The 18,998-nt window shown below is 44.4% G+C and overlaps 1 protein-coding gene across 4 annotated transcripts in view; it reads left to right on the top strand.

Moving 5' to 3' along the window:
* The window catches only part of SLC4A8 (solute carrier family 4 member 8), a 72,768-nt gene extending 55,435 nt beyond the window's left edge, over positions 1-17,333 (top strand). For 2 of the 4 annotated variants that reach the window (XM_032420316.1, XM_032420319.1), the window contains exons 21-25: positions 540-713; positions 3,595-3,732; positions 8,802-8,893; positions 10,433-10,528; positions 12,186-17,332. In XM_032420316.1, coding sequence (XP_032276207.1) covers positions 540-713; positions 3,595-3,732; positions 8,802-8,893; positions 10,433-10,528; positions 12,186-12,333 — 648 coding nt within the window. In that variant the 3' untranslated portion in view covers positions 12,334-17,332. Of the gene's footprint in view, positions 1-539; positions 714-3,594; positions 3,733-8,801; positions 8,894-10,432; positions 10,529-11,898 lie in introns of all 4 variants that reach the window. The other 2 variants (XM_032420318.1, XM_032420317.1) reach the window with 2 other exon arrangements.
* The last annotated feature ends 1,665 nt before the right edge of the window (positions 17,334-18,998 follow it).

Raw genomic sequence — 18,998 nt, 5'->3', positions numbered from 1 at the left:
CAGACTCCCTGCTCAGCGGGGAGCCTGCTTCTCCCTCTCCCTCTGCCTGTTGCTCCCCTCTGCTCGTGCTCGCTCTCTCCGTCTCTGTTTTTCTCTCTCTCAAACAAATAAAATCTTAAAAAAAGAGATGGATTTAAATTTTGACTGTCACATACCAACCCCAGCCAAATTACCTATACTCTCTGAGACTCAGTTTCCATGTTTTTAAGAGTTTTTTTTTAACTTTTTTTAAAAATTATTTATTTGAGAGACAAAGAGATAGCAAGAGAGAGCATGAGCAGGGGGAGGGGCAGAGGGAGAATCAGACTCCCCACTGAGCAAGGAGCCCGATGTGGGCTCGACCCCAGGACCCTGGGATCATGACCTGGGCTGAAGGCAGACGCTTAACCGACTGAGCCACCCAGGCGCCCTCAGTTTCCATTTTTGTCCAGTGGTAGGTAACCTTTCAAAGCAGGTGATGTAAGAGACATGAATGGGCCTCACAAGGCTTCTGACTCAAAGAAACCTCCTGAAAATAAATGCCAGTTCTCTCCTTTCAGTTCTTTGACCGTCTGAAGCTCTTTGGGATGCCTGCAAAGCACCAGCCGGATTTTATCTACCTTCGGCACGTGCCCCTGCGCAAAGTGCACCTCTTCACCCTCATCCAGCTCACCTGCCTTGTCCTGCTCTGGGTCATTAAGGCATCTCCAGCTGCCATTGTCTTTCCAATGATGGTGAGTTTAACAACATTATTATTTATTTTTAAAAATCATGATGAAATATACATAACATAAAATGTATCATCTTAACCATTTGTAAGGGTACAGTTCAGTGGCATTAAGTACATTTACGTTGTGGTACAACTATTGCCACCATACATTTCCAGAACTATTTTATCTTGCAAAACTGAAACTCTGTACCCATTAAACAATGACTCCCCAGCCGCCCCCCCACCCACCAGCAACCACTATTCTACTTTCGGTCTCCATGAACTTGACTACTCTAGGTGCCTCATGTGACTGGAACCATAAAGTATTTGTGTTTTTGTATCTGGCTTATTTTACTTGTTAGCATAATGTCTCCAAGGGGTTCTTCCATGTTGTAACATGTGTCAGAATTTCCTTATGAAAGGCTGAATAATATTCCTCTGTGTGTGTGTGTGTGTATGTGTGTATATTTGTATATATATATGTATATATACATACCACCTTTTGGTTATCTGTACATTCATTGACAGACACTTGGATTGCTCCCACTTTTTGGCTATTGTGAATAATGCTGCTATAAACGTGAAGTGTACAAATATCTGTTTGTGTTCCCACTTTCAGTTCTTTGTGGTATATACCTAAAAGTGGATTCCTGGATCATATGGTGATTCCATTTTTAATTTTTTGAGGAACGGCAGCACGATTTTATAAGTACATGGGGTTCCAGTTGGTCCACATCTTTGCCAACACTTACTTTCTGCTTTGGGGGTTTTAGTTTTGTTTGTTGTTTCTGGATATCAGCCATTCTAATGTGTGTGAAGTACTATCTCATTGTGGTTTCGATTTGCATTTCCCTAATGACTAGTGAGGTTGAGCCCCTTTTCATGTGCTTATTTTTTTTTTAAGATTTTATTTATTTATTTGACAGAGACACAGCGAGAGAGGGAACACAAGCAGGGGGAGTGGGAGAGGGAGAAGCAGGCTTCCCGCGGAGCAGGGAGCCTGATGCGGGGCTTGATCCCAGGACTCCAGGATCATGACCTGAGCCGAAGGCAGACGCTTAACGACTGAACCACCCAGGCGCCCTTTCATGTGCTTATTGACTACTTGTATATCTTCTTTGGAGACAAGTCTATTCAAGTCCTTTGCCCATTTTTTAATCAGATTGTTTGTTTTTGTTGTTGTTGTTGAGTTCTAGGAGTTCTCTCTCTATTCTGGATATGAATCCCTTATTGGTGGCGAGTTTTCTGGTTGGCTTTTGCAGGAGCAGCATTATTTGGGGACCTTGAGGTGTGGATGCACGTGTGGGGCAGCTTGCCATCTTTACTTTCAAGTCCATCAGTCTGTCTTCCTCCGTTCCTCCCTTTCTCTTCTCTTCTCTCTCTCTCATGACTCTGACATGGAGAGGATTCTTCATGTTTGCAATAATTTGATAATTTGCATATTACTTCAGAGCAACATAGTTCCAGTTTAGAATTCATTGCAATCAGATGTGCCCAAAGTGGTGGAAATGCACTGTTTTAAGCCACTGGAATTTAGGAAGAAGTTGGCCCAGCACTGAGAAGTGATTGGGACATCCTTACCTCCTCTCGCACTGAAGCAGAGGCTTTGGAAAAGGCACTAGGGAAGCTGAACTGTGTGTGGTACGACAGGTGACAAGCTGTTTCCTGCCACTAGGGTGAGGATGAAATTCTTGCCACCCGACATCCTCACGGTCTCATCTTCTCCTCTTGTTACCTTCCCGTCTCTGGCTTACCCGGGGTCATGAGGCTGCAGAGCATTCTGTGGGCTGTTTGAAAATGACCCAAAGCGTGGGCCTCTAGAGAGAAAAGGCAATAGGGGTAATGTTTGGTGCTTGTTTCGGGGCTTTTGAACTCTGTCTTACTGGGAGAATATTCAAGGGTGAGGAAAATGGGGGTGAGGGGGACTCTTCTCCCCTCATCTCCTACACATGTACCTCCTGATGGATCTCTCAATTTTTGTCAGTTCATGTAGGTTTCTGCATTTGGGTGTTATATTCAGGGGTTGACTGTTTGGTTAAAGAAACAGCAAATGCCTGACAACCCCTTGGAAGGGATACTATTGATTTTGGCTTTATTGAGAGAGTAGTTGTGGACACGAAGGAGAAACGTGGTTGAACATAAGAAGCCTGATTTGCCTCATTCCTGTCCAGCCACCAGATGTAGCTGGTGAACACCAGTCACTCCAGGCTGGTCATTCTGGGTTATTATTAATCCCCCTTTGGCAAAAATGGCCTTTTATGGGAAAAAAGTGGGGCAGCAGTTGAGGCATCGTGTCCTATGGACAGTTGAGGAAATTAGCTGTCGGATTTTAGGCAAGTCACTTTCTCTCCCTGGGCCTCGGTTTCCTCATGTACAAAAGGAGTGTCAGGCCAGTCTGGAGGGCAGAGACACAAAACACTAGCAATTCATGATGCAGGCATGAAGCAAGGATTTTGTGGGGAAATGTCAAGGTGAAGGATCAGAGGGAATTCTGATGGTCCTTCAGAGTCCCTTCCTGCCATGGTGAGGCATGCTTGGGCTGAGCGTGGCTGGGGTCACCATAGCTATGCTCTGGCAAAGGCTCTCTCCCCCAGGACTGCCCTGCAGCCCTTCCTGCTGGTCCCACCACAGGGAAAGGCAACTTTTCGGGCCCTCTGAGGATGAGGGGTGTCTCTTTTCAATGAGGACATTAAATTGGGTGCTCTCTAAGTTGTAGGGTTGTTATGATGATAGTTAAATAAAATACTACATAGAAAACACTCACCTTCGTATCTGGTACAAAGAGGGCACTCCATAATAGGCAACTATTATGATTACTGTGAGTTTGCTTTTCCTTGAAATGCCATAGTGTTTAACTCCAGGAAGGCAATGAACTCCTTTAATTCCCTTTCTTTATTTTTCTTCAGGTTTTGGCGTTGGTCTTTGTCAGGAAGGTCATGGATCTCTGTTTCTCTAAACGAGAGCTGAGCTGGTTAGATGATCTCATGCCTGAAAGTAAAAAGAAGAAGTTGGATGATGCCAAAAAGAAGGCCAAGGAGGAAGAGGTCATGGTTCTTGCACCAACTGTACACTTCGGGGCAGCCTCAAATTACAGAGCATAGGAAGGGCCACGTGAGAAGGCAGCATGTCTGGAATCCCAAGGGTTATATTCAGGAGCTGGAAAGATTACTCCAAAGATGTTCTTTTTTTTTTAAAGATTTTATTTATTTATTTGACAGAGAGAGAAACACAGTGAGAGAGGGAACACAAGCAGGGGGAGTGGGAGAGGGAGAAGCAGGCTTCCCGCGGAGCAGGGAGCCCGATGCGGGGCTCGATCCCAGGACCCTGGGATCATGACCTGAGCTGAAGGCAGATGCTTAACAACTGAGCCACCCAGGCACTCCTACTGCAAAGATGTTCTTAGCCGAGAATGGATGAAGGATTCTTGTCCTTATCTGTCCTTTATTTTTAGTCCCAATAATCAGTTTTTTTCCCCTTTGTTTGTCTACAGTCTACTCACCAGGTTCATACTTAGAATATGAACATAGATTCTGCTTTTATTATCAGATCTCGTGGTTCGTGTTCTCCCAAAAGGCCTAATTTGGCGACTATACAAAACCTATTATTTGTTACGTACCTAACTGCAGATGGTGTCGTGGTTGGCACCATGCACAGATAACTTGCATAGGACTTTCTGTCCTTCCTCATTTCCCTCAGCGCTTGGCATCTGCTGTCCACACAATGGATCCTCAATCAATGGTCTATACATGCCAAGAATGGATGTGTAACAAATGAAAATATCAGACCAAGAAATGAATGAGCCAGAAAGTGTTTCCAAATACAGTTAGTGCCTGAAATAGTGTCCTTTGAAATGCATTTTAAATGACATTTTTCCCTAATATCTTGAATTTTTAAAATCTTGTATTATTTCTTTCCCAGCTCTATTGAGATATAATTGACATATAACACTGTGTACAACTTAATGATTCGCTATATGTATATATTGTGAAATGATCACCACAATAGGGTTTGTTAACACATTCATCACCTCACATAGTCACTTTTTTTTGTGGTGAGAACTTTTAAAATCACTCTCCCAGCAACTTTCAAATATACGATACAGCATTGTTAACTATAGTCACCATGCTGTACATGACATCCCCAGAATTTATTCATCTTATAACTGAAAGTTTGTACCCTTTGACCACCTTCACCCATTTCCCCCACCCCCAGCAACAGCATCTGTTCTGTTTCTGTGACTTCAGTTTTTTTTCAGGTTCCACAAATAAGTGAGATGATCATATAGCATTCGTCTTTCTCTGTCTGACTTATTTCACTTAGCATAATGCCCTCAAGTTTCATTCATGTTGCTGCAAATGGCAGGATTTCCTTCTTTTTTTTTTTTTTTAATATTTTATTTATTTATTTGACAGAGAGAGACACAGCGAGAGAGGGAACACAAGCAGGGGGAGTGGGAGAGGGAGAAGCAGGCTTCCCACTGAGCAGGGAGCCCGATGCGGGGCTCGATCCCAGGACCCTGAGATCATGACCTGAGCCGAAGGCAGATGCTTAACCGACTGAGCCACCCAGGCGCCTCGGATTTCCTTCTTTTTTATGGCCAAGTGATATTCAATTGTGTATATATATACACAATATATATTACCTTTTCTTTGTCCATTCATCCACTGATAGACACTTAGGTTATTTCCATGTTTGGCTATTGTAATTAATGCTGCAATGAACATGGGGATATAGAGATCTCTTTGAGGTAGTAATTTCATTTCCTTTGGATATATACCCAGTAGTGCAAATGCTGGATCTTACAGTAGTTCTATTTTTAACTTTTTGAGGAGTCTCCATGCTGTTTTCCAGAGTGGCTGCACCAGTTTGCATTCCTACCAACAGTGCAAGGGGGTTCCCCTTTCTCCGCATCCTCGCCAGTACTTACCTCTTCTCTTTTTGGTAATAGCCACTCTGACAGGTGTGGGGTGTTATATCTTTGTGGTTTCGATTTAAATTTCACTTATTATTAGTGATGTTGAGCACCCTTTCATGTACCTTCCAGCCATTTGTATATCTTCTTTGGAAAAATGGCTATTTTTTAATTGGATTATTATTATTATTACTATTATTATTATTGCCATTGAGTTGTATGGATCCCTTGTATATTTTGGATATTAACTCCTTACCAGAGATGTAGTTTGCAGATGTTTCCTCCCATTCCATGGTTTCCCTTTTCATTTTGTTGCTCATTTCTTTTGTTGCACAGAAGCTTTTTAGTTTGATATTGGTCCACTTGTTTATTTTTGCTTTTGTTGCTTGTGCTTTTGGTGTCATATCCACAAAATCATTGCCGAGAACAATGTCAAAGGACTTTTTCCCTCTATTTTCTTCTAGGAGTTTTAGTGTTTCAGGTTTTACATTTAAGTCTTTAATAACATTTTGGGGTGATTTTTGTGAATGGTGTAAGATGGAGATCCACTTTCATTCTTTTGCTTGTGAATATCCAGTTTTCCCAGCGACATTTATTGAAGAGGATATCCTTTCTCCACTGAATATTTTTGGCTCCCTTTTCGAATATCAGTTGACCATATATGCTTGGGCATATTTCTGGGCTCCCAAGTCTATTACATGTGTCTGTTTTCTATTATTAAGTGAATTTTAACAATTATAATCACAGAAGCAATGGAGGAAAACTTTAAATAGAAGATTGATAGAAATCCCTACATAAAATGTGAAGCTTTCAAGTGTCCCAAAACTCTATAAACAAAATTCAAAAATTATATATACACATGCGTGCGCATGCGTGGACACACAGAGGCATACCTCATTTTATTGTGCTTCACTTTATTGCACTTCATAAATATTATGTTCTTTACAAAGTGAAGGTTTGTGGCACCCTTGTGTCAAGTGACTCTGTCAGCACCCTTTTCCCAGCAGCATCTGCTTGCTTTGTGTCTTTGTGTCATCCTTTGGCAATTCTTGCAATATTTCAAGCTTTCTCATTATTATTATATTTGTTATGGTGATTTGTGTTTAGAGTTTATGATTCATTGAAAGCTCAGGTGATGGTTAGCATTTTCTAGCAATAAAGTATGTTTTAATTAAGGCATGTACATTGTTTTTAGACACCAAATAGACTACAGTATAGTGCAAACATAACTTCTATATGCACTGGGAAGCCAAAAAATTCATTTGACTGGCTTTATTGTGGTAGTCTGGAACCAAACCCATAATATCTCTGAGGTATGCCTTTACGTACATACATACATACATACATACATTTATTTACTGATTTATATAAAATTTTAGGTAGTGATATGTTTGAAGAAGAACATAAGGAGTGAGGGAGTTACTTTATTTAGGGTGATCAGGGATGACTGTAAGGAGACATCTCATCTGAAATCTGAATAAAGTGAGGGCAAGTCGTGAGAACATCTGGGAGTAGGAACATTCCAGGCCAGGGGGACAGCAGATGCAAAGGTTTTGAAGCAGGAATGAGCTTGGTGTGGTTAAAGAACATGAGAAAGCCAAAGAGCCTGGAGGGAAGAGAGGTAGCGGGAGACTAGCTAGAAGTCTGTGGCCATGGCTCAGGCAAGAGGTAAAGGTGGCCGAGGCTAAGGGAGAGGTGGTGAAGCAGCTGGACTGGGGACTTCCTTTGAAGAGAGAGCTGACAGGGTTTGCTAATGTATAATGAGCATGGGTGAAAGAGAAGAATCAAGGACAAGTCTTAGATTTTTGGAGTGAACAATTGGATGAGTGGTTGTGCTATTTATTAAGCAGTTTTGGGAGGAGAATCAAAGTATCTCTTTGGATGTTAATTTTGGGGTGGGCAGTAAACATTATACCCCTTATTTTCCAAAATTTCTAAAGTAAACACGTATTTGTTAATACATGTTTTACTTCATAAAGTCATTTTGAAAACTAAATGAAAGAAAAATAATGAAGACTTCACCCCAAAATTTCATATCAGCATCCAATATTTATGTTCATTACTTTATGTTCTCTTTAAGTTCTTAACATAGTTTTCTTTTCTTTTCTTTTTATTATTTTTCTTTTTTCTTTTTTTAAAGATTTTATTTATTTGACAGAGAGAGAGAGACAGCCAGAGAGGGAACACAAGCAGGGGGAGCAGGAGAGGGAGAAGCAGGCTTCCCGTGGAGCAGGGAGCCCGATGCGGGGCTCAACCCCAGGACCCCGGGATCATGACCTGAGCTGAAGGCAGACGCTTAGCAACTGAGCCACCCAGGCGCCCCTAAGTCCTTAACATAGTTTTCATGTAACTGTAATAATTGTTTATTTGGGGGCGAGGTAATTTTTTTCTGATTTTCCCTCCTCTACTTGATTTCATAAGACACTTTCATGTTTCTATATGTCTGTATAATAAACAATCATATTTATTGTTTTAATGACTGCATAATATTCTATAATTTTTTCTCATAATTACTTTAAACTTTCTTCCTTTGTTAAAATTTATAGTTGTTTTAGGACTTATTACTAATCATACTACTTTAAACATCTTTGTACATATTTTTTCCTCTGTAATGGTTTTCTTTAAATTGATGGGATTATTTTTTTAAAAAACATTTTGTTATGGAATATTCAAACATACCCAAAGGTAGAAAGAACAGTCAGTATTCATATTTCCCCAATTGCCATATTAGTTTTTTAACAATCTATTTGAATCAGGACCCAAATAAGACCTATATATTACAATGGTTGATATGTTTCTTAAATCTCTTTAGGGGGCCCTTTGTATCTTTTTTTTCTTTTTGTTGAAGAAACTAGGTTTGTGACCTGTAGGATTTTCCACCATTTAGATTTTACTGTGTCCCTTGGTGTCATTTAACAGCATGTTCTTCTGTCCCCTATATTTCTAGTAAATTGGTAGTTGGCTCTAGAGGTTTATTCAGATTCATTTTCTTTCTTCTTTTAAAAAAATACCATTCCATAGGTACAAAGATCTGGTTGTGTCTTTTTTGGTAATGAGCCAAATCTATGAAAGAACAGAAGTATACTCTTTCAAAATAAATGTGAGAGAAATTAGGTAGAAATTGTGGTGAGAGAAATATGGGTGGTGTAGATTCATGGTTTTACTTGGTCTAAGATAAAATAATGTCTTCTTCTCTTGCAGGAGGCTGAGAAAATGTTAGAAATGGGGGGAGACAAGTTCCCCTTAGAGAGCAGGAAGTTACTAAGTAGTCCTGGAAAGAACAACAGTTTCAGGTAAAAAACTCCCCAAACACCAGGGAGATCACTGTTTTGGTTATTCTGTAAACATGTGGCGTCGTGGTGGGGGGTGGTCACACATGCAGCTGCCGGTATAAAGAGCTAAATTTCAGTCTCCCAGCTCCAACCTGGGAAAGTACCTTTTCCTTTCCTGCTATGTGCCAGGCTTCACACCAGGTGCTGGGAATCACCAGCACAGAGGTAAGGGAGCCCACGTACTGAGCGCCTTCTCCGTGCTAGGAATGTGCTAGAAGCTTGACTTACGTATTCTCCTTTAATCTTCACAACAATTCTCTGATGTAAGCCTCGTTATCCATGTTTGTACAATGAGGAAACTGAGGCTTGGAGGGTTTGGGCTAATTTGCCCAAGGTCACAACGCTGCTAAGCAGAAAGTTTAAGAGTCAAACCCTAGTCTTTGTATTCTTCAGGTCAGTGCTCCTCTCCTTCCTCTAGCCATTTTCCAGAGATGAATAGGATATGGCCTTTGTTTCCAGAGAGTTCTCAGCTTGGGGGGGCATGAAATTCACATGTTTGGCCAGCCTTTGGTGAGGGGCAGAGGCAGCCCCTCCAGTTTGACTCATGGCATCTGGGGTCCTAGGAGCCAAGGGGAAACTAAGCTGGGGTCCCCCAAATTCCTTACTTCTGCCAGTGATCATCTTATAACTACAAGTTTGTACCCTTTGATCCACATCTTCCCTTTTCCCCTACTCCCCAGCCTCTGGTAACCACCATTCTACTGTCTGTTCTTATGAGTTTGACTTTTTGTGTGTGACTGACCCCAAAGAAATGGAATCTTTGGACCTTAATAAGCTTTCTACAAGTCGTGAAGGAAGTAGCCATAGACTCTGAATTCTCTGACAGCAAAGTAGGAGCAATGTTCTCTCTCTACTGGGATGCTGCCTCCTCTTCTGGCCTTTCAAAATGAGACTGTCCGCTTTGTAGAAAATTTCCCAGTCCTCCGGGGTGCTGGGAGACCAAGGACTGGATTCAAGGCCTTGATTCTCCACTTACTGACGTCTGACCTTGGATGATCACTTAGCTCTGGGAGCTTTGGTTCCTGTGCTTTCAAAATGAGGATGTGAATAATTTCTGATCTGATAGTTAAGATCATAGATTGTAAGAATCGTTTGTAAACTACAAATGGAAAACTTTTGGCCATGTAAGTGAGAAAGCGTATGAGGAATGCTTATTAGCACAATGCCGGGCACATGGCGAGCCTGGCACCAGCGAACACTCAGTAGGTGGTAGCTCCTGAAGTTGTCCTCAGCACCCCCAGAGGGGCCCTTTGAAGGAGGGCACGATTGTGGGGGAAGAGCTGCCCTCCACTTGGTACCCTCGCCCAGTCCTCAGCAGCACCGAGTGGGCCACCTTGCCCCTCTACATTCCAACCACCTGGCTCCTGGTGCTGCTGAGAGCTGTCAGCTGAGCTCCGTCAGACCTACTCTCTCCCATCCGGTGGCGTGGTAATCGTGACAGACTGAGGTATGTCTTATATTTGTGTGTCCTACATTTACTGTCCTAAACATTGATTTCAGATGTGACCCCTCTGAGATTAATATATCTGATGAAATGCCTAAAACTACAGTCTGGAAAGCTCTCAGTATGAACTCTGGAAATACAAAGGAAAAGAGGTAAAGAGAACTATAATTGTTGGTTTTTATTTATTTCTGGCTTTTAAAAATAACAATCATGTTGAAAGTGAAATATATCTTAGTTGCAAAAGTGAATTATCTAAAAAATATCACTTCTGGGACTGCTGCTAACCCCACGAGAATTGCTAGAAGCCTAAGAAAAGGAAACATGTTTTCTCACTATTTGAACAGATGTGCTGTTTGGAGCTGCCCATTTACACAGCCCCAAAGTCAGGATGGGATTATTTGGGGATGTAAATTTACTTTATTTATTTAGTCACCTTAATCCTCTTTCTAAAAGTTCCCATTTCAGGGGCGCCTGGGTGGCTCAGTCGGTGAAAGCGTCCGACTCTTGGTTTCAGCTCAGGTCATGATCTCAGGGTCACGAGGTCGGGCTCTGCACTGGGCGTGGAGCCTGTTTAAGATTCTCTCTCTTCCTCTCCCTCTGCCCCTCCCCCAACTCGTGCATGTGCTCTCTCTCTCAAAAAAAAAAAAAAAGAAAAGAAAAGAAAGAAAAAAATAACCATTAAAAGTTCCCATTTCAAAATCTCCCTGGTTACTGTAACCGCACAAACTGGAAAGTGGCTAAAATGTGCAGAGTGTCGATAGTATTGATACAGACATTTGACTCATTCCAGAATGAGGATTATTGCCAAGAAAAGATTTTGAAATATTATCACAGTTTTCTTATTTGGGAAACAAAATTCTGTATATCAATTTTCATCAGCTTACTGAAGAAAATGGAAGGACTTGAGGCATCTTTGCCTTCACTGAGGTAGGCTATGCACCCAAATCACTTGAATAATTTAGTCCCAACACCATTTTAATTTAAGAAGTCAGTTTAACTAAAGGCAAAATCTTAGGTCTATATTAAAGGCAACTTTTCTAGTTAAGGAAAAAAAAAAGCAGTAGGCTAGGATTTAGGGGACCTGGTCTAGCCATCATTCCGTGTATAACCTGGCAGGCCGTTGTTTCTGGGACTCAGTTTATTCAGCAGTAAAATGGGGATAATAATGACTAACTGCCTCACTTACAAGAATGTTCTGAGGAGAAGCTGAAGTACTAAGTACTTTGAAAAGTCACAGCCACCAGTGGGTGGTATTGGTAGGCTGTTTCTTCATCGAATGGGTTAAAATAAATCTGTGCTGAATGTGAGTGAAATAAAGAATCTTGTTTCCTTCAGAGGAAAATCCAGGCAGCTGTCGAAATGTATAACGCACATGGTTATTTTTAGTCGAGAACTAGTCTACTTGTAAATGAACTTAAAATATAGCCAGATCCAAATTGTGGTGACATCTTCAAAGTATTGTGTTAAAAGCAGGAATGAATCATGTGTTCCCTTTTTGTCTAATTGTAACACTTTTATTCAGTCTCTTCAACTAAAAGTCTTTGCTGGGAAGGAAGATTTGGGCCGTGAGGTGCCTCAGGGAAGTTCTGGTTACAGAGAGGATGTTGAGTCTGTCAGAGAAAAAGCAAGACCAAGTCTGGCCCTGTCCACGGTCATGTCAAAGCCATGCCGAAGCATTCAGTTACCCGTGCTGTGCGTTGGAGGGCAGCCAGCCATCCCCATACCGGCAGCCAGTCACCAGATGTGAACGTGGAAGCAGAAGACCACCTCTTGTTGGTACTTCTCTTCTTCCTTTCTCTTTCTCTTCAGAACTGCCACCCGTGAAGACCCAGCTTCCCATCTTCCAGACATTTTCTCTGAAACTCTCTGCTGGCGTGCAGAGCCATATGGATCCATTCTGCCACCGAGGATTCCTTCAGTGAGCTCCCTCTTCCTAAAGGATGGGGTGGGGGAGTAGGAGGAGAGCAGAGAGAAGAGGGAAGGCTCTCCAGTCCCATAGAATCTGCAGGCTGTGAGGCAGGACTCGGTTTGATGCCTCCTCTGGGGGAGGCTGGTCAGACCCAGAGGCTGTCGGGAGGGCCTGCCACTAGGAGGATCAGCGACCTGGGCATTGGCAGGGCCCACCCCCGCGGCCAGAAGATGCCTCTGCCCCCGGCGCGTCCGTATCGCTCGCTAGCCTAGCAGCCCGCGTGACCTGGCGAGAGCCTTGGATGATGGCAGGGCCACGAGGGACACTGGAGTTGTGTAGCTCACACAGGAAAAAGCTCAGGGGAAAATCAGTAATGATCAGTGAGGACGAGCAGCTTCTCTTGGTTTCACTGAGGATAGGCTAAGAGAATGAGCTTCAGTAGCTACGGAAGGAGTTGGTTTAGACACCAGGAAGGGCTTCCTAGCCCGAAGATTTGTCATAGTGTCTACTTTCTAGACATCTGGGAAAGATTTGATAATAGTTGTTTGTGAGTAGAAAGGGAGATGAGGTGTTTTTATTGGCCATGTTGTGGAAACATCCATGTTTTGCTGCTGTCTCTTGAGGGTACGTTCTGATTCCACTCCAGGAGAGATCCAAGTGCTTACGTAACGTCTCCTTAGCTGCCTTAGTAGTGAACCATCATCAACTCAATGGACCAAAACCACCTTCAGCCATGTGGTTTCTCCATCATCATGAGTTTCTTTTGGTTGACAAATGTTTTGGCTCTCAGATGTAAAAAGCCACACTGGGAAATGAACTGTAAGTAGTGAAATTAATTTTGGTATTTGGTTGAAAACTGTATTTATAGATTTTCTCTTCTCTTCTCCTTTGTGATGAGTATCAAGGGTTTGGGCTCCAGTGTGTCTAGGTCTTCCCTTCTTTTGTGAACAGAACGTGACAAGTAAGTGTGTCAGTACCCAGGGGATTGGATCGCATCAGTTTTCCGTCCCGGAAAACCTTTGTACAGTGGGATGTTCCCACGGATGCTCTCCTTTTATAGGTGAAGAGTTGGTGACAAAACTTTGTTGAATTTCGCATTCCTTCGACTCTTAAAATATATCTGTGCAGTCTAGTCTTACTCTGAGGACCTTTGAAATTGAAGGAACCCTGCATTTCTTGAACATTTCCCCACCCCCAGAACCACACCTATTTTAATACACAGATGATGTTCAGACTATTGAACAACTGGTACAGGATGGACGCCAACCACTCAGAACGGATGCCGGCTGTAAACGGGCAGCTACGCGCGGCCATACTACTCCCTGTGGGCCGGGCGCCACGCTGCTTTCAAACGTCAAAATCATATCCCTTTGAATTGTGGGTATTGTTCCTGGTTTGTCAGATTTCTGCTCACACGGCCGTTTTAGGGACAGCCTTGCCTTCCCTTTATATGGTGCAGACGGGAACAGGCATGCATCTTTGAACTATATGGGCATTAAAATCTCTGCGAGCCAAAGCTTCACCTTTTATCACTTTGGGAGAAATGTAATGATTGTACCCATTTACCTACCTAATGTAGAAAAATCAAAAGGCAACCTGTCAATAGGAAGAGCTCTCCTGCTGACTTGCCCTTTCTCTCTCTGGCTGCTTCCTTGAGCTTGCCTCTTTCTTCGTCTTCCTTGTTCCCTGAGAGCACTCCCACTTTCCTCCTCCCTCCTGCCCCTCCTATCTTTTCCTGCCACCCCTGTGGGGGCAGGTTGGTGACTGCTTCTCCTGTTCCCCCGAGCCTCAGCACAGCTGTAAGGAATGTGGCGGGGGAAAGCCTTTCATACAACAAGTTAGGTGACACCATCACTCAGAAAAACCTCTCTCCTAATGGTCGATGTCTCACGATGCCTTGTGCACGCTAGGCCTCTCGAGAGCAGAAAACCTGTCTTCGTTGACTGTGTGCAGGGCAGTCACAGGACCATGTGTGTACCTCCAGTCCTTCCGGAGCCAGACCCTCCCAGGTTCCTGTGCCTTAGGAACGTTAGTTACTTTGGAAGCCTGTGCCAATCCTTTTAGGCCATTACATCTTTCTCAAGCAATAGCCAGCCTCATTTCTGCTGCATCTCAGTGGTGGAAACCATTCCCTACTCTTATTGTCTCTCTTTTCCTAACTCCCACCAAACGCCCAACCCCAGTCCTACCCGAATGCGTCCTCGCTTACGTCTGTGGCTGGTGGCCATGGTGGCTATGGTGGCAGAGGCAGGCTGGGCAGTGTTTGGGGTAGGGAACTGGGAGTGGAGGTGAGTCTGTGTGTGTGTTCGTGTATGTTCATCGACAAATGCAAGTGTGCCCATAAGATGTCCTTGCTGCTATTAAATAGTTTTGTGTACCTAAGCTGGAGGGACATAAAAAAATATGATCATTCTCCTATCTAGGGTTTCTCAGAGTTCTCTGATAAGAATAGCTTGACGACAAATATAGGCAGATTAGTCTATAGGAAAAGGTGTTTAAACTCAATGTTAAGGAGAAACTGACTTAGGGGTAGAAAGCAAGGCAGGTAGTTTGCTTGGGCCAGAGAGGCAGTCCACCTCTTTTATGACAACGGAGATTTCGGGAATGGTTTGAGTATTGGCAGGCCAGTGCCCTGATGGGCTGGTCGTGTTGAGGTAGGAAGGGAGGGAGGCCAGGGGGTTAAGAAAGTGATGGTAGGTGAAGTCTTGGTTCTAGTGGTAAGAACGGGTGTTGCGGGGTGGTTGGGGTACTTCCTAGCTCATGACTTTGAGGGGAAGGGTTGGTCTAGAGAGAACGGGAAGACCAGCAATATGCCGTGAACTTGCCAAATCTGTTCGGTTGCATAAAACGCAGGCTAGCTCTTTGTGACTATATATGATTTCCAACTTCTGATGATGGGATCATCAGGAGATCTGGTCTTTCGCATACAGCTCCTGTCCCCACCTCCTCAGTCGTATAAATTTGCCTTTGGGATAGAGAGGTAGTGAACCATTTATTTCAAAAGGTGGCGTGAATAGCTGCTCTTTCTCTTTGTCTGGGTTGTAACTGGCTTTTAAACTAGTCATAAATGTTTGATAAAAGTCTGGTAAATGCTAAGTCTCAGGCGGGGTTGACATCTCAGGCTATGACTATGGTGACCTTCAAGAGGTCTCTGATTTTAGGAATCTGTGCTTTCTGGTCATCCAGAAAAGACAATTCTCAGTTTTACTTAATTTTCTACTTACTCAGCTCTCTAGACTTCCCTCTTAGTGGAGTAATCAGCTGTTCTCCCTGCATCTTCTCTATCAACTTCACTGTCCATGTTCTGAGTCTCTATGTTTTCCTGAAGCATAGGAGAAGGTGTGACCCCAGGGCCCCTGACTTTCCTTTGAACTAGCATCAGAAGTCCCATCCACTCTGTTCTCTCTGCTACTGTATCAGCTTCTCTACATTTCTTCTTCTGCAAGAGTGTTAGCACCTCCTCCTAGGACTTGTAAGCAGTCTTTCTAGTTTGTCACTGCATTTTCCTCGGACTTCTCAGGTTCCCAAGCCACATCCTGGCAGGACATTCAGGAGCCCTGCACTGCATGTCCTCAGCCTTCCTGACTTCCTTTCGGTTGCAGCTGTCAGGCCTCCATGACGTAAAAATCCTTTCTGTGGGCCCCGAACGGCCAAATGAGGCATCCTCCAAGTTCTGCCCCTTTGACTGACTCAACTTTCTCTGGCAGCCTTTCTTCTCCTTTCTGCCTGGTTTTTCAAGTTCTCCTCGGAGGGCTGACGTTCTCAGTCAGGGGTCCTCAAAACCACCACCAATCAGGGGTGGTGCGAGAGGTGAGGAGGTTGGACGGTTCTGGGGCTCCTCGGAAAGGGGATTTTATGATTATTTTCCTTACTTGGTGTGAGGGACTAAGGATTCTCAAACCCTCAAGCTCATCCATATTTCAGGGTAAACAGGAAAAGACACCCCAAAAGCAAACCAGAGTGGTTTTTCTACCAAACCTATTCTTTTTGATTCTTGGTGCCCTTGTTCTCGTACCTTAATTGTAGAGAATGGGCAGTTGACTCAGTTAACACTTCTTTACTGGAAAGGAGGCTAATTTTCATAACCAAAAGAGGTGTGAAGGAACCATATCACTGCGTGAAGCATGAAAAGAGGAAAGGAGTGTTATGTGGATCTCTTCAACAGGAAAAGTCAGAAAGTGGAATGATTCATCCATAGGCATAATTCCTTTAGGAGGTTGTGTGCTCAAAGGGAATGGAATGGTTTCTGATCCTTCTGAAAGGAAAAGGGATAGCATTTGTCTTAAACCTAACCCACTTTCAGCATTGGAGAACACAGAACTTCTTCTTCTAGCTGATGGCATTAATATTTCCTGAGAGAGAGAAACCCCCCACCCCACCCCAGCACTCTCCCAGGCCCCTCAGACATCAGCAGAGCTTAGGCTTCTCTTAGCGGGATCGCGAATGGCTCCAGCAGGCAGGTTCTCACACAGGCAACAATGTTGGAAACAGAAGTACCAAACTGATGTGCAATTACTCCTTTTGCAGAAGAGGCCAAAATCCTCCCCACTCCTGTCTCCCATATTCACTCCTCCAAGATGATAAGCCTCCCTCATGTGTGTCCGTGTCTGTCTGTGTGATTGGTTAGATATGGCTGCCCGGAGCTAATGGCGTCAGGTGGAGAGCAGAACACCCTGCCTGCGGAAGGGGACAGCTTGAGGTGCTGGTACATTTCCCCCGGTTTTCTATGTTCTTCTTTCTAGTAGGTCTCATGTAGACATAGAGATATTTTTGTTTTAGAGATTCCAGAATCTATATTTTTAGTGTAAGAAATGGACCCTCTCCACCCTCCACGGTGTAAATAGACCCGAGAACAAACGTGTTGTGCTAATCCCATAGCAATCTGTGGTAGGAATAGGACCCTGTCCCTTGCCCCCGAGTCCTGCGGTCTGCGTCCGTGAACCAGGGCAGGCGACTGTGGCACCTGTGCCCAGGCCTTCCTGTGCTCAATGGGGGAGAAATAAAGTCTGTGTAAACTCTTCACACCTGTGGTCTTTTTTTGAGCCTGAACCAAGGGGCCGGGCCGATGCGGACCAGCTTCAGAACGTGGAAGAAGAGAGTCCTGCAGACAGTTGGGAGAAAGGGCGGGCTGCCTGCTGGGCGGGCCTTGACAGGGGCCTGTGTACCCCCCGGTGCAGACCCTGCACAGTCCTTGGCGAAGAAAGGGACTGCCTAGACGTCTGTTTGGGTGGGCGGCCGGGTCAGCAGGAAAAGACAGCCCATTTTGGAGATAACAACCAGACTGTTGAGAGCAACTGCTAATATTGAGGGACCCTCTGCTGCCTAGAAATCCGGATTTCAGGGGCACCTGGCTGCCGTGGTTGGTAGAGCGTGTGACTCTGAATCTCGGGGTCATGAGTTCAAGCCCCACGCTGGGTGGAGAGATTACTTAAAAATAAATAAAATTTGTTTAAAAGTTATTCCTCCCTTTAAAAAAAAAATCCAGATTTTAAAAATTGCTGTCACTCAGGAGTGTTTTGGGTTTTGGGGGGAGAGGGGTGCCCTATTTATCTTCTTCCCAAATCCATCTGTTGGAAGCTTGGAGAAAAGGGGAAGAGGGAGGCAATGGAGTAAGAGTAGGGAGGCCGGTGAGGTGGGGAGAGGCAGGGGCACGGGGAGAGGCAGTCAGCAAGCCTCATGGAGTTCCTAGAAAGGCATCACCCGAAAGCACCCTGAACATGGAGCACAGTGTGGATATTTTATCAAGGGACCCAAGCCGAGTTGGGCTGTAGACCTAGAACTCACTAGCTCTGAGGCCTTTTGCTATCTTTGGGCTATTTCTGAAATATCCTGACAGTATACACGATATGCCACTTCGTCTCAGAAAAACATGCTTAAGTTGCGTTGAGTCGGGGTAGTGGATGGGAAGGCCGCTGGTGCAGGGCACGGGCCGGTTCTCATGTCGGGGAGCACTGAGCACTCTCACGTCCAGAGGACTGGCCTCGGGGCTGTGAAGGATCCCATTAAGTAATAGATGGAAAGTACTTAGAATGGCACCTGGCGTGCAGTGAGCACACAGGTAAGGAACGAGAAATCTGGAGGGAGGGGTTCCTGGGTGGGGGGGTAAATTCAGCAGCCATCACATCAGGACTCTGGTTACAGTCTCTGCAGCTCCCTGGGTTTTCCCCTCCTCGTCGTCACGAGATGGCTCCAGAAGCTCCAGGCATCACATCAGCCAAATGCAGGAAGAGAGAAGGGCATTTCTCCAGCTTCTCTCTTTTAAAGGGGAAAATTATTCCCAGAGACACCCTCCCACCCCGTCACGTCAGTGGTCAGAACTGAGCCACCTCCCTGACTCTAGGATGGGAAAACAGGGATGGGATGACCTCGTTCAGCTTGGGCCAATGAGGCTTTATTCTCGGGGCTGGGGCCCAGCTCCAATACTTGTACAGAATTAGGATTCTGCTAGCAGCGGGAACCTCGCCAAAGGTCATTGGTTCTCCACCCACCTTGACCGGAGACTCATCTGAGATTTTGAACCTACTGGTGCCTGGTCCCTACTCTACACCAATTAAATCGAGGCTCTGGCGACAAGTGTGGGCACTAATATTTGTTAATTTCCCTCCAGACGATTCTCACACTCAGGCAGGGTTGAGCATCCCCTGGTACTGTGCATCCCCATGGTCTGACCCTGCTCTCCAGCGCCTGAGTCACTCCCGGCCAGCTCCTCCTCA

This window comes from Phoca vitulina, unplaced genomic scaffold (genome assembly GCF_004348235.1).
Source record: "Phoca vitulina isolate PV1807 unplaced genomic scaffold, GSC_HSeal_1.0 scaffold23, whole genome shotgun sequence".
Lineage (NCBI taxonomy): Eukaryota > Metazoa > Chordata > Mammalia > Carnivora > Phocidae > Phoca > Phoca vitulina.
Note: the sequence above shows the minus strand (reverse complement) of the source record. Positions and strands in the feature narration are given on the sequence as shown.